At 42.3% G+C, this 15184-nt stretch overlaps 1 protein-coding gene across 1 annotated transcript; it reads right to left on the bottom strand.

The window, feature by feature from the left end:
- Positions 1–30: 30 nt before the first annotated feature.
- On the bottom strand, positions 31–15152 carry znf687a (zinc finger protein 687a). The gene is made up of 11 exons (XM_022196019.2): positions 15086–15152; positions 11627–13369; positions 9427–9682; positions 9190–9335; positions 8919–9103; positions 7475–7651; positions 7227–7389; positions 6923–7141; positions 5476–5588; positions 4871–4973; positions 31–4795 (listed from the first exon to the last, which is right to left on the bottom strand). Exons 2-11 carry the CDS (start codon positions 13346–13348, stop codon positions 4220–4222), a joined length of 3660 nt encoding a protein of 1219 aa, XP_022051711.2. The 5' UTR covers positions 13349–13369; positions 15086–15152; the 3' UTR covers positions 31–4219.
- Positions 15153–15184: the final 32 nt, after the last annotated feature.

Below are 15184 nucleotides of genomic sequence, written 5' to 3'. Positions count from 1 at the left end.
TACTGTCAGAATGGTACTTGGAGACAGAAAGCAAGTTAAAGCCAGTGTGCCAGTTTTTATTAATGTTTTCTTTGTATAAACATTTGGTTAGAATTGGTTTTGTTAATGCAAAAACAGATAAATAGAAGCATTCTTGTTAAAGCACTAAGTAAAATCCTGAGAAAGTAACCACACACACACACACAGGTCATTACTGACTACAGCACATTAAAGACAGAATTAGTTTTGACCAAACATTGCATAGATATTACTAACTCTGTCTACAGGTACTGTTGATGTATCGCTGGCAGAAATACAGTATACAACAGAAGGACATGTGCAATGTCACAGAAATGTCAAATCCAACAGTACATCGTTCATTAGTGAGGTTTGAATTTTTGTTATTTTTTCAGTACTTTGTAGGTTCATCTTTACTTTTGATGACAGACTGATGTTCTAACTTTCTTACACTGGAATATTCCTCTTCTTCCAGCTTCTTATAAGCCTGTATTTTTGGTTTATCCACACACATCCATCTATAAATGTCATCTCCCCATATCATCATACTTCCACCTCCGTGCTTCACTGTCAGGACTATACATCCACTGTGGTAGTCCTGGTCAGGTTCACACCAAACATGCTGAACTCCATCTGAGCCCAACAAATTTATCTTCATCTGACCAAAGAATGTTCTCTAACATTTGTCAGGCTTCTGTTTTCTGCTGAGGAGACAGAAACTGGTTCTTTTCTTGGATGGAATCCACAGAGGCTGAAGTTATAAATTCTCTTTCACACTATTTGAGCTTCACAAAAACTCCTGTACCAAGTCTGAAGCCGCTGCGGTCTGTTTTTTCATGGCTGGATTGTGAAAGTAGTTCACCGTCTGTGGAGTCATTTTAGGAGGACGACCACTGCAGCCATGATTAATGCTACTATGACTCCATCTTTACCTTTTGATTACATTGCTACTGCGTTTCCACTGATGCTAACGGATCTTCTTGTGTCCTTTTCCATCTTTAAGTCTCACAATTAGATTTTTCAGTTCTTCTGTCAATTCTTTTCCACGTGGAGCCATGATGCAGACCCAAAACTGAGGAGGTTCTGCTGTTTGCAGCTCATTTTAGAACCATGTCCATTTAGTTACGCTTGTTGGAAAGCACAGGTGGACTCAGTTTAGCTTCAACGATCAAATGCGTTCACTTTTTTGTTGCATTGAATTTCTACTTTGGGCCCTGAAATTTTACTATAGTCACTGATAATCGTCTATGATTGTCCACAAGAGGAAATACTCTAATTTATAAGTAATGCAATCATCCAGAGGTAACACAATTTTGAATCTGTGACATTTAAATGATACTGCATGGGAACATCTGATATATATCTACAGAACAAAGATTTTTAGTTTTTTAGCAGTGTCAAACGCTGGAGAAACACACCGTTTAGCATGTTCTTAGGAAAACATAAGGAACAGACACAATAAATACACCCTAATCTTTTGTTTACAGTCATCTCATCAAGCCAGATTTAGACATATGTACATGTGCCTGCATTAAAAAAAACAACAAAAAACAGCAAAAATCTGAATGACCATAAACCTCTTGCTCACTGAGATGGAATAAAGGTGATGTAAATACAGTACTTTTCATTTAAAAAGGTATTCATTTAAAAGGTTCTCGGGTTGTTTCACCCCAATAAATATAGTGTGTCTAAAAAGGTGCATTATTGCTGAGCCATTTTCCAAAGCAGTCAGTTTTAAGGTGTGATTTCAGTAGGGCTGGACCCGAATAGCCGAATATTCGTATCCGGATATTAATTTTGGTATCCGAATATTCGCCCCTCCCCCCGGGCGAATATTCGGATACCCGAATATCCGGAGACCAGAATCCACCATTCGAGCCAGCCCTAGATTTCAGAAGAGAGCTGTTGGTCCACGTTCATTTTAGCTCGACAGAAATACAAAAGAAAATTCCTGAGAAGTCTGCCTAATGTGGATACACAACTACGTGCATTTACAGACCTGGCAGTGAACATGCGTAACGGGACTCCAATTTTAAGTAGAGAATTAGATTGTAAAGCTGAGACTAAGGTGATAAAAAAGGTTTCAGATGTCAGAGTAAGACTGTGTCAATGGGAATCTTTTAAAAAATACCGTATCTTTAGTTCATAACTACATCTTCTGTTAGTATAATTTCATTGCAGCTCAGTGAGAAAACGTTGCCTGGGTAAACACTAAAAGAAATTCAACAGGTGACCCATCAATAATTTTCATTTTAACACCAAAATGTACTAAAGCCAACTGCTGGGTGTCAATCTGAAATACAAATACCGATATTACCACGCTATCTAGTATGTCAGAAGAACATTTAGGTTATAAAACAATGTAAACAGCCAAAAAAATACCTTAAAAAATCCAACTACACTGGGTCACATGTCAAATCTATCTGTCAAAAATGTAATTACAGAGAAACTAAATTAGACGACTCAGGTAAATGATGTTGCAGATACATGTAATTATGTCAGAAGCTACGGTGAGTGGGAGGCGGACAAGGCTTGCTTTTCAGACACACTGTAGCGCTGTAAAACTAGCTAAAAAAAAACCAACATTTTCAGCTAAAGCTACCCCAGAACAGGAGGCAAGTGCTCTGAGCCTCTCCAGACTTCATTATAGGTCCATTAGTGTGTCTAGATGCAAAAAACATTACAATACGCTGTCAATTCCAGCCACGAATGAAGCTTTTGTTATAATAGTAGGGAATTAGCCTAGCCGCGCTAGACAACCCACGGCAACGAATTTAATTCTCTGCCAGGGTGGGTCTAGTTACCCTCCATAAGGTTCGAGGTAGGATGCTCCTAAAACTGGCCGGACCAATCACCATGAAGTGTAGAGTCAGAAGGCGGGCGTAACGAAGTGACGACAGAGGCGCGACGATTCTGACAGAAACAACCGGAAACAACTAGCCTAGCCACGCTAGACAACCCACGGCAACGAATTTAATTCTCTGCCAGGGTCGACAACAAAAACGACAACAGTCGTTGAGCTCCATTAGCACCGACTCTGAATAATCTTTCTGTTAACATGTCTGTAATATACTTGAGCTTCACCCATTGACTGTATAAATAAGGCTTCACCGAACTACCGCATCCTCTGATTTCGGCGCTCTAGGAGCCTATTCGTTGCACTGATTGGTTGTACACCTACCCAATTGCTGTAGAGTGATTTGATAGACAACCTTTTAGCCCGCCTCCCTCCCTGTTGAGCGTGCCTAGACCCTTGTGCCGTCAGAAACATGGGTGTAGCGTGGCTAGGCTAGTAGGGAATAGTAATGGGTGGTAAATACGGACTACGATGCTGATATTTTTGATTTTAAACTCCAGATAACCCATTAAATGACACCTTATTTCATATTGGATGTATAAGTAAGACGGTAAAAGCCTAAAACGGTGCAATAAGCAGGAAAAAGCAGTATTTTCCACGTACGTTCTTTATAAGGGCAGCTGCAGAATATATAATAAAAGAAACAGGTGTGTCAGCTTTGGAAAATGGCCAACAATAAGTTACCCGAGTCAACATCATACCCAAACCACTTGAGAAAGAGGGACTTTTCACTAAAACACCCGGACTAGAGTAAAAATATTGAAATCGAAACAGGCACATTCCGTCGCCGTTCATCCACATTCACTCAAACAGCTGTCACGATCACAGCAGGATCATTATTGCATCATTTACAGTACTCTGCAGGCGCGTGGAAGTCAAGAAAGCGGCTCTAATCTTGTCGTTACGGAGCACAAACGCAGCTTCAGATCCTGAGTGCAACAAGATTAAGGCTCGTCTGTGAGAATCGTACTAGAATTTCCAGGATTAATCGATTAGTTTTCATCTGCTAAACTAGTCTGAAACGTCCATATTCTCTTATTGCAGCTTTCTGAATGTGAATATTTGCATTTTTTTCCCCTCCATTATGACAGTAAACCGAGTATCTTTGGGTGGTGAAGAATTAAAGATGTGATTTTACATAATTTTCGCGCATTTTCTAGGCCAAACAAGTGATCGAATAATCGAGAAAATGATCAGCAGACTCGGTAGCTGCAGCCCTAAATCACAGTGTGTTCCATATCGATCAGAAATATTTGGTAAAATCAGTGCAGAGGTGCAAAATTCACAAGTTCAACGATAAAAAGGCACTTGGAAATATTCTTTTATCACCTCCGGACACTGATTTTCCCTTTTTTTTTTGCCATCTCAGGTAGTTTTTCCTGCGTTCCGTGCGTTGATAAAAGCCATCCCGTGAGTTCTGAAGTGTGTGTTCAGATCTGACGCCTTCTCAAAGTGTTTCCCACACACCTTACAGGCCAGAGCCCCGTCCTCGTCGGGCTGGCCGGAGGGCGACGCCGGAGCAGAACCGTTCAGAGAGCCCCGGTCCTCGTGGTTCCTGCTTTTGCCGGGGGAGGGAGATGGCTGCTGGGCGTCGCCGAAAGCCTCCTTGACTTTGTGGGTGATAAAGCGATGGCGCGACAGGGAGGAGGTGGAGGTGAAGCAGGCGCCGCACTGCAGACACTGCAGCCCGCCGCCCTCCGAACCCGACCGCCGGTGCTGGCCGATGTGCTCCAGGAAGGCGGCCTGGTCCTCGGTGGTGAAGCCGCAGGGGGCGCAGCGAAGCCCCGGCTCAGGAGGAGCGTCGGGCCGCGGCTTCTTCACCGGACTCGTGGCGCCTGCAGACTCTTCATCCCGGTCGATGTTCGCGGCTCCTCTCCGTCTCCGGCGACCCACCGAACCGCCGTCCTGTTCTGAAGAGCTGTCGGCTTCATCTCCGCCTTCCTGTGTCCAAGACGGCAGTATTTCAAGACAACAAGTCCTCGTGTTTGCTTAAAAAATGCAGAGTAAGTGTCGTACCGTCAGCGTGTCCTGGTTCACACAGTCCATGATGTGAGTCAGCAGAACGTGTCTCTCCAGCATCACTCTGCTGCTGAAGGTTTTCTCCCCATCAGTGCAAAACCTACAGATTTATCACAAATGTTCAGATTTGTTCTCATGTAATTTAGTTCTTACAGACATTTCAGCCAGTCAGACTTTACTTATACAGCATTTTTCATACAAATCAAATGTTTTCCATAAAAACTCACACTTTTATCCATGTGCTAGCATAACTGCACAATGGTTTTCTAATCATCAGTGAGCCTTTCAACACCATTAGCTAACACAATGTAGCATTAGAACACAGGAGTGATGGTTGCTGGAAATGTTCCTCTGTACCCCTATGGAGATATTCCATTAATAATCAGCCGTTTACAGCTAGAACAGTCATTTACCACATTGACAATGTCACACTGGATTTATTATTTATCTAATGTTATCTTCACTGAAAAAAACTGCTTTTCTTTCAAAAATAAGGACATTTCTAAGTGACCCCAAACTTTGAACAGTAAATACAAAAACAAAAATCATCCTCATAGTAGGTTCAATATTTGGACAAACAGTGAATTGTGGGAGATACTCACTGGCATTGAAGGCCTCCATTCGCAGCTTTGTGTTTATCTCTGATGTGACGGGTCAGATTGGACGGGGTGGTGAAGGAGTTCTCACATTTGTTACAGGGAAACTTCTTCAGCTTCTACACAACAAAAAGACGGTCATTTTATCCTAAAACATGCTACAGTCGGGAAAGTGGAAGGCAGCTGTGAGAATAAAAAGGAAAGTTGGGGCAATAAATCGAAAATACTGAGTTGGAAGGGGTTAAAATGCGTTTTCTTAAAAAAAAAAATAGTGAAAATGTCAAGTGGAATGACTCATTTTGGTCATTTTTTGGTATTTGTGGTGAGAATAATCAACATTAACATCTCTAACACAATGTCTTACTGCCATACACATACACAGATAGTATGTACATACAATTCTAGTGGTTTCTGGTCTCCGGCACTGTTGCCAACTCCTCAGTAAGGAAAGTCGCTGTTGGCTGTCCTAAAAGTCGCTAGAAGTCGCTAAATGACGTCATCGCCTAATTTGCATATTTCCCAGTTTGCATGTAATTGTAATCAACGTTGTAGGAGAGAGGAATAACATTGTGGAAGAGACCAAAAAGTGAGTATAAAACACCCAAAATACGTTTTTGTACTAGAGGATAAATGCTGTGGTTTATTTTAGTATGACAGAGAAGAAACATTTTCATTTATATCCCGCTCCGTAAGTCTGGAAAATCTATTCGGATCTATTCGGATACCCAAATTAATATCCGGATACCACCATAGCGAGCGAATATTCGGGTCCAGTCCTATACAATTCATAGCAATGTTTGGCACAATAAGCAAAGTTTTTCAATTCAAATTAATTTTGGTTGATGACTGAATCAAGGAATAGACATACGTGAACTTAAACAACAAAAATGTTTGTTTCATTTGTATTTATCTAAATTCACAGATTAATACAAACTCAAAGTCCAATTATAGCGATCATATTCAACATTTTAAGACTTTTTGTAAACTCAAGCACTTTCATTGTCTTGAAAACTGGTCTATTATGGGATGGCTGCACCGTTTGTCGTTGCTAACGTTAGCTGTTGCGCTAACAGCGACATTGAGGTGATACCATCGGCTTGAAGTGCTGCGATAATAAGTAAACTCTTTGTTGGACAATTTGCACACGACTACGATTTTATCGAAGCTGCCATCAGGAAGATTTGAAAAAAAACTTTCCGCCCAACAAGCTCAATGCGGTCTCGTCTTCCTTCACCAAACTTTCTTTTTTTCCCCTCAGTACCTCCTGTGCAAACACACTTTAGCTGCATTACCGCCACCTACAGGGCTGGAGTGTGTCACAAAGCAGGGAACTGAGAAAGGGGCGATTAAATGCACCATTTTTTTTCTGTAATAAATTAATCGACAAGAATGCATTAAAGTCCCGGCCCTATTTGTACATCTTAGACAACAGAACAACGGCGGGTTTCCTCACTTTGCCGTGTTTCTCCCTCATATGATTGATGTAGTCGTCCTGGTCTGTGTAACGCGTGTGACACGACAGACAGTTCCACGAAGACGGACGCTTTATCTTCTCCGTCTTCACTTTCTCGTCTTCGTGCGTCAACTCCTCTCCGTCTGAGCTCTCCGACGGCCGAGAACTGGAGGAGGCGGGCGGAGATGAAGGCTCTTTAAGCGAAGAGGCCTTGTGGGTCTGAGAGGAGATGACAGGAAACGATAAAAAAAAGGAAGAAGAGCTACCTGGGCTACGTCAGACATCAAAATAAGTAAAGGTATACCTTGAAATGGTCCAGCAGGGAACTCCTCTGAGAAAACAGCTTGGTGCACTCCGGGCATTTAAACACGTGCACCTTCTGATTGGTCAAATGCGTGTCGAAGTGGGCGTGCAGCAGAGGCTTCTGCGTGAAAACGGTGTCACACGTCACACATTTATAGATCAACCTGTAAATGAAGGAAAACTGGGTCAGTTCACTGAGAGGAATCCAGCACATGAGCGTACGTACATGCACATATATAACGCGTATACATGGGCTGTCCCTGAGCGAGCGTCGGGTGCTGGGCGGAAATGTGGCTCTGGATGCTGGGGGCAGATTTAAAAGCCATCGGACAGCTGGGGCACTTGTGGAACGTGTCACAGTGAGCCTGCTGCATGTGAGACTTGACCGAGTTGAGGCCTCCAAACACCACCAGGCAGCTGGAACATCTGGAGAAAGAGAAGTGAGAAAAGAGACGGAAATCTGATTGGTGTAGCCGCATACATTTACTGAACCCCCCAACAAAAATTACACCATTTATCACAGCTAGAAACTGTAAAAACAGGAATAATAGTTGGATTTTCAACTTTTCAGTGGCTGTTAAATTAATTATGTGATTCAATCAATCGTCAGAATGATTTTATTCTATGTATAACTTAAAATTTATCCAAAATAAACCATTTGCTCTAAACAAATTCCGTAAAAAACAAAAAATTCTGAGCTCATGTCTGCCTCAGTTGTGACCAACAATCAGAGTTTCTTGGTTGAACTGCAGACAGTGTTATGAATAATACCAAAGAGAAAAATCAAACCTACTGGACCAATAAAATAAAAGCAGCACAGCTCAGAAACAGTGAACAGAGGAGAAAGCTGTTGGAGATACATTCAGCATCAGTGTTAGTTTTAGTAACAAAAATTATGAGGAAAATTATTTTCTGGAGACACATTTTCCACAATAAACTGAAACTAAAAAGTACGATTTCAGGATGTAAAACCTTTCTAGCAAAAAAAAAAAATTAAACGATAATGTCGAAGATGGAACGATAAATTAAAGTCTTTATCTGTGGAGTCAAACACTGCAGCTTCTTCTGCCACCCAAAACATCACTTTTTCAGTAGATTCATCAGCTGCTGCCCTGATAAGAAGCTCCTTAGATCCATCAACTTATTAATCACTTTATCTGGTGGTTAATGAATGTAAACACACTCATGAACAAACATATGTGCATGAGAAGCAGCAAGAAAGCACCTGAGACAAATGTTTACAGTATTTCTTGACTAAAACTAACAAAAATCTGATTTAAATTTGAGTACACATTGTTAAAAGACTGAAACCAGCGGAACATGTTTCTAGAGTTTCAGGGCAGTAAAGCTGTTTGCAGAGGTTGTAAACATGCAAACAGTTAAATATCTACAGAATGTAACACCGTGGACGCCTGGAAAATGCTGCACATAATGATTACAGTTTGTTTCTACTTTAGCAAAACAAATAATCAAAGAATTGTAACCTTCTTTGTTCATTTTTATCATTTTTTTGCATTCTAACTGAGTAATACTGCACAGAAAACATATCTGAGCTCTCATTACTTCTAGATATGGTTGTTCTGCTTCCATAGAGGTGCAGGACTTTATATTGCAGTGAAAAACGAGCCCGCGGTGAGTAAAAATAACCAGAAACTGCTCAAGGTTCGGTGGTTTTAACAACAGAACATCACACCTGTATCCAATGCGGCGGGAAAAGTGCAAGCATGCCTCCTCCAGATGCGTCCGAAACAGCGCCTGCTTGGCCGTCTCTCCGCATTCTGGGCAGACGTGCGGCGAGCAGCTTTGGTGGATTCGCTGATGAGCTGCTGAACTGCAGCCGTTGGGCAGCAGCATGGGAGGAGAACAGTCTGGGCACGGCTGCAGGACACAAGCAGCAAACAGAGGATGTCAGTTAGCTCGCCGTGACGGAGCAGAACTACATCTGTCACTTTCTGAAGACTTACAGTGCTGTGTGCTGGTCTGATCTCCTGGAAATGCTCGGCCACCTCTTCCTTGCTGCTGAACTGAGCCTGACACTCCGGACATTTAACACTCCCGCTGTGAGCTGCTTCTGAGGCCTTATGTAGTGTTGGCTTTGGCATGGCCTTGGCTTAAAAAAAAAAAAAAGGACAAGAGATGAAGGAATCAAACAGGATTCTGCATAGAAATCACACCATAAAAAACAGAAAACGCTCTCTAACCAGGCGCCACGTGCTCCTGCTGGCTGACCATCTGCTCCACAGGTACAGGCTTCATGACCAGGTGTGAACACTGCATGATCAGGCCTCTCTCCTTGTGCTCTCTGGCGTGCAGAAGCAGGCTGCACTTGTTGAAGAAGGCCAGGCGTTTGGCGCAGTGGTTGCAGGTCACCTCGATCCTCAGCGAGCGCCGATCGTAGTGCTGCGCCAAACTCTGCTCCAGGGCGAAGGCGTCGCCGCATTCCAGACAGCGGAAGCCCTGGAGGTGTGGGGAAATGTGAAGTAGATGTGCAAGTAAGGAAAATAACTGGAAACGTCATTCAAATTCTCATACAAACATCAAATGTGGCATGCTCGTTACTTACAGGCTGCACATTTAGACAAAAAAACCCCACAAAAAATAATAAAAATGGACGTTTCAATCTTGGATGCTGCATTTCTGGCAGCAGAAAACCTGCAGATCTGTGCTCAGAAGTTTACATACCCAGGCAGATTTTGTAAAATAAGTACCATTCTTTAATGAAAACATGAACAAAAGCAGCAAATACAACTGTGTGACAATGAATTACTTTGTCTGACCACAAGTCCAAATAAAAGAAAAGTTTCTCCATGATCTCACATTTTTCTAAAAAACAAAAAAGGACAATATTTAACCCTCCTGTTGTCCTAATTTATGAGCACCAAAAAATATTGTTTCCTCGTCTGAAAAAAATCCAAAAATTCAGCACAAAAATTCCCCAAATTTCTGAAAATTTGCAAAACCTTCAGGAAGAAAATTCCAATAATTCCTTAAAAGTTCCCCTCCGAACTTTTATTTAAAAAAAAAAAAAAAAAAAACACCCAAATTTGGGACAAAATTCTTGTAAATATTTTTAAAAAATGAGTAAAAATCTTTCAAAAAGATCCTAAAAATATCTAAAGTGAATCCATATATATATCTGTAAAACCTCTAATATTTTCTTTAAAAACATTCCCCCAAAGAAATCCACCAAAATCCAGCCAATTTCGCTGGATTTTGGTGGATTTTTTTGGGGAATGTTCTTAAGAAACATTTTTAACATTTCTTTTTTTTCTACCAAAAATTCCCCAAAATGTTGAACATGTGGACATCAGAAGTTTCACTGTGAAAATACATTTTTTCCTCACATTTTCAAACTTTAAACGGGTCAATTTTGACCCACAGAACAACACAAGGGTTAAATTTTGCCAGCATATGTAAACCAAAGAGCACAACTGTTTGAATCTTCCACATGCAGTAAAACCTCAGCAACCACTTGTTTAGTTACTTGAAGCTTATTGATTCTGTCAAGACCGTAGAAAAACACTTTACTTAACAAGATTTTACAAGCACATGATGCATATTATAGCACTAGAATGCAGTTTGGTAGATTGTTATTTAAATAAAATGTACAAACATGCTATTACGGTTTAAGTTGTGGCATTAGAAAATGCAAATGTCATAAATTCTGACACCAAAACGGAGCATCACGCTGTGTGAAAATGCAAGGGACTGCACGTTACAAACGGCCAGCAGTTTGATCAGCTAAGTGGCTAATTTTGTTTCATAATTTATAACCCTGGGATGGAAATGGGCAAATTTTGATGCTTGTGTGACAAAATGAATAATTTTTCTGACATTTGCAGTCATCTGTCCCAACATACAGCATGAAAACAAACCATAAACCACTATAATTTGAGACAAACTGCACACATTTTCCACCTGCACATTGATTTTTACATAAATACAAAGCAAGCTGCTCCTCTATAGCTTACAAAGTTGTGCTGCAACAGGTTGAAGTGAGCATCAACCTGATAATCTGGTCTGAATTTGATCATTCTCACTACCAGGTAACCGTTTTCCTTTGATTACTCAGTGTGCTGCTCTGGCTCTATTCACTAGAAACAATTAACTGATTATTTAGAGAGCAAAAAAAGTGTAAATTCTGTTCTTGCAGCATCTTAAACGTCTATTTTATCGGATTTCTTTCCTCCTCTGTGACTGAATATGTTTGGGTGGTGGACAAAACAAGACATTTACATTTTGGAAAACATTTTTTGCTGTTTTTGGCATCTTAAAAAAAAGACCAAACAAACAATCGATCAATCAAGAAAATGACAGATGAAGTCGCAGCTAGAGTCGGTGATAAACAGACTATGAATAATATCAATTAAGCTGAGGATAACTTAATGCTGAGCATGGTACCTGTACAGGAAGAGAGATGCCCCACTCTGCTGGAAGAGGAGCGCTCAGGTCCGGTTTGTAACTGGGCAGCAGGTTCTTGTTGTTGAGGATTTTGTTGAAGGCATCCACCAGGTTGGTCTGGCTCTTGGATATGATGGCCCCGGTGCTGTTCACTATGGAGGCCGGCCGGCTGCTGGTCTGAGGAGGCAGCAGAGGTAACGGCGTCGGCAGCATCATCCCGCTGTTGATGGTCTTCTGGCCTAGGCTGCGCAGGTTGATCGAGCCTGGACTCGACCTGGAAGACGAGATGGAGGGCAGCGCTGCGGTTTTCGTGATGTTCACCGCTGCGGCGGAAACCTTGGCTTTGGCGGTTTTCGTCTCAGCGTTCTGGAGCACCATCTCGGCAGACAGCTTTCGTTTGGATCTGGTGTTTTGACGTTCTGCTGCAGGTTTTGAACCGAATCCGCTCTTTCTAGAAGCTCTTTTGCTTCTTTTAGGCGCAGCGCCGGTTACAGTCCTCGTGATGCTGCCTATAGGCGTTTTGATTTTAACTTTGAGGGGTCCTAATGGAGGTGAAACTGCCTCTGCAACACTAACAGGCTCAGCAGCAGCATCACAGCTCTTCTCATTTAACTTCTCCTCATCTCCAGCCGCCTTCTCCTTCAGCTCTTCTGTGTCTTCTGGATCCTCTTGGGGTTGGAGCTCCTTCACAGCTGGAGATGGACTGCTGCTTCTGTTGGGGACCACCAGGCCCGTCTCGCTGGGCGGTGGGCTCTCAGGGGAATCTCTCTCGTCGATCACATGCTCTGGGTATTTTTCCTCGTGGATCGATGTGGAGCTGACAGGAGGGAGGCTGTCCTGGCTGCTCTGAGGCTGAGGATCTGAGTGAGGAGAGCTGGGCTTGGTCCCGTCCTTCTCTTGTTGGGGATTTGTGAGTGTTGGAGGAATTTCAGGAGATCTGAGAAGATCTGGAGGTAATTTAGCTCTGTGCCTGAATTTAGGTGGAGAGGACATTACAGGTTCTGGACTCTCCTGGATCACCAGCGGACTTCCCAAGTCTGGTTCAGAGTCGTCTTCATCTGTGTGCATAACGAGCTTGACTCCAGTTTTGTCGTTTTGTGGTAAAGGGGAGGATCGCGGGTTACCACTGGAAGGAGGAGAAAGGTGAGGGCTGCCGGAGGGAGGAGGAGGTGAGGTGGGACCGGTAGTGATGGAATCCTGAGGGTAGAGGAGAGGCTTCAGGTCGTTTATGACATCTGCTGTGTGCTGAACCGATCCAGCTTTGGCTCCTTTATCGCTCTCATCCAGTGTGGACTTCAGAGGTGAGGACTGGGACCACGGCTCGATGTTGGATTTTGACTTCTCCAAACCGTTTGCAATCTGGGGCTCCGTGGAAGCTTCAGTAGAAGGTTTGGGACTACCCTGCGTGGTGAAGTCATGAGAGGCTGAGTCACTTCTCGGAGAATTGTCTGTTTTATCCCTGACGGATACTTCCTCCTCTTCAAAAGACTCTGAACGCACCGTGTTCTTGACAATAACGCTGACAACCGGCGGGTCGCTCTGAGAGGCAGGAGGTCCAGGAAAGCACGAAGGAGATCCACCGTCTCGCTTCTCTGCATTCGTCCTCTCCTCGTCCTGATTGTCCTCCTCTGGACTCGACTGAATCGCTTCTTTAGCATCGATGTCAGGAATGTCAAAAGCTGCCAGCAAGTCATCAAAGTCTGGGGTCTTCATGTCCCCCATTGCCAACGCGAGGCTTAAAACCTGGAGAGGCAACAAAAGAATCAGAATAAATCATAAAATATTAATTTAGCTGAAAAACAAACAAAAACTATTTAATTCATTCCATATTTAAGTGAATTTTTATTTGACCAATAGGTTTCTTCAGGCTGGAAATGGCAAACAAATGACAAAAGACAGTAATGCTTTTTGTTCATATTTTCCTATAAATACAATGTCTATAATTATTAATACTACTAAAGGTGTTGCAAATTGTTGAGAAAATGCAACTTCTGTAATGTTCCAAGTGGTTCTAGAGTCTTCTAACACACTATAAACTAAGAAAATTAGAACAGGTGATGCAGTTGTTCTCTAGTCAGTTCTAAATCATGACTGAAACCAAAGAGATCAGTGAGAACCTTCAGTGTCACATTGTTGCTGCTTACAAGACGTTTAAAGATTACAAAGTCATATCCAAGAGTTTTCAAGGTCCAGTGAAAAGTTCAAGGAGTTCCACACTGTGAAACATGTCAAAGAGCTGCTAGGAAGACAGACGTGAGTCCTGCACTGGAAGAATGGTAGAAGACAAGAAGAATCCAAGGATCAGCACCAAGAGCATCCTGATGAATGTGAGCACTTCTGGTAGCAACATGTCCATCAGACACTCCAGCAGACCAACAACAAGGCTGGTCTCCACCAAGGAGGACTCCACTTCTCCAACACAGACACACTAAAGCTCAGCTGGACCTGCAGCACTTCTCTACTCACTTACTGCTCAATTACAAGTCGTGTCTGAAGGAAACGGCATCATGAGAAAAGAGGAAACATTGCGATTGTGGAGAACATCAGGCAGTCTGCAGAAAAACTGCTCCTTGGGCAGCATTGGAGCTTCCAACAAGACAATGATGTGAAACATGGAGATAATAATGTGAAGAAATGAAGAGAAAAGAATGAGAAGATGTTGGAGCGGCCCAGCCAGAGTCCAGACCTGAATCCGAATGTGTGGAGGAAGTGAAGAGCAGAGTGATGGAGAGGAAGCCTTCAAAGAGCTGGAGATGGACACTTTGAGGAACTAAATCCCAGTGGAGACCTGTAGAAACACTGTAGACACTACAACTACTGCTGTCTAGGCTTTGACATTGATTACTGAGGAATAATTTGACTAATTTTGGATAAATATGGCATAAATAACAATAAATAACATCTCAAACACAATGCTTTACGGTCTTGTATTTATCACTGTTCAACACTAGAACAACTGTTGACTTGACGTGAAGGAATACAAGGACTTTGACACTGACCACTGACAGAAATAATCAAAAATAATCATCACTAACATTTCAACACGGTGCTTTTTTTTCCTCTTGTTCATGTCCTGTCCAGCTGTTCAAATAAAAACTCACTACACATCAATATATCTATATCTTACTTTGGTTAAGTCTAATGTCTGAAATAGAAAACAGTCTGTGTGACTAGAGGCTTTGGTGTGCAGGCAGTAACTTCTTAACTTATTACGCGTTTAAAAGTCAGACAAAGTTGCTGAAACATGTTACACTTTCCAACCATGTTGCTACTGCTAACGGCTAGCTGCTGTTAGCTGGCCTCGCGAACGGCTAACTTCAATAAGCTCGCTAAAAACTACAACTAACACAGTGCAACGCTCACTTAACCAAGTCCTAATGCACCGTGTTTAATGCCTGTTAAGTTGCCTTACAATGAAAATATCATTAGTGGACGCTTAAAGCTAATAATCTTTGGTACCTGCTAGTTAGCGAAGTTGGTTCCTCACTTTCCAGTCGGTCGCGGAAGTTTGTCGTCGTCAATACTGCGACGTAAATAACTTCCGACGTGCTTCGCTGC

Source organism: Acanthochromis polyacanthus, chromosome 12 (assembly GCF_021347895.1).
Source record: "Acanthochromis polyacanthus isolate Apoly-LR-REF ecotype Palm Island chromosome 12, KAUST_Apoly_ChrSc, whole genome shotgun sequence".
NCBI lineage: Eukaryota > Metazoa > Chordata > Actinopteri > Pomacentridae > Acanthochromis > Acanthochromis polyacanthus.
Note: the sequence above shows the minus strand (reverse complement) of the source record. Positions and strands in the feature narration are given on the sequence as shown.

Bases quoted from the DNA above. Each gene is read 5' to 3' on its own strand.
- znf687a (XM_022196019.2), bottom strand. From the start codon at position 13,348: ATGGGGGACATGAAGACCCCAGACTTTGATGACTTGCTGGCAGCTTTT. The intron at 9,683-11,626 runs GTACCATGCTCA...CCACACCTCCAG, and splicing joins GCATCTCTCTTCCTGTACAG to GGCTTCCGCTGTCTGGAATG. The intron at 7,390-7,474 runs GTATACGCGTTA...CTTCATTTACAG, and splicing joins CTCGCTCAGGGACAGCCCAT to GTTGATCTATAAATGTGTGA.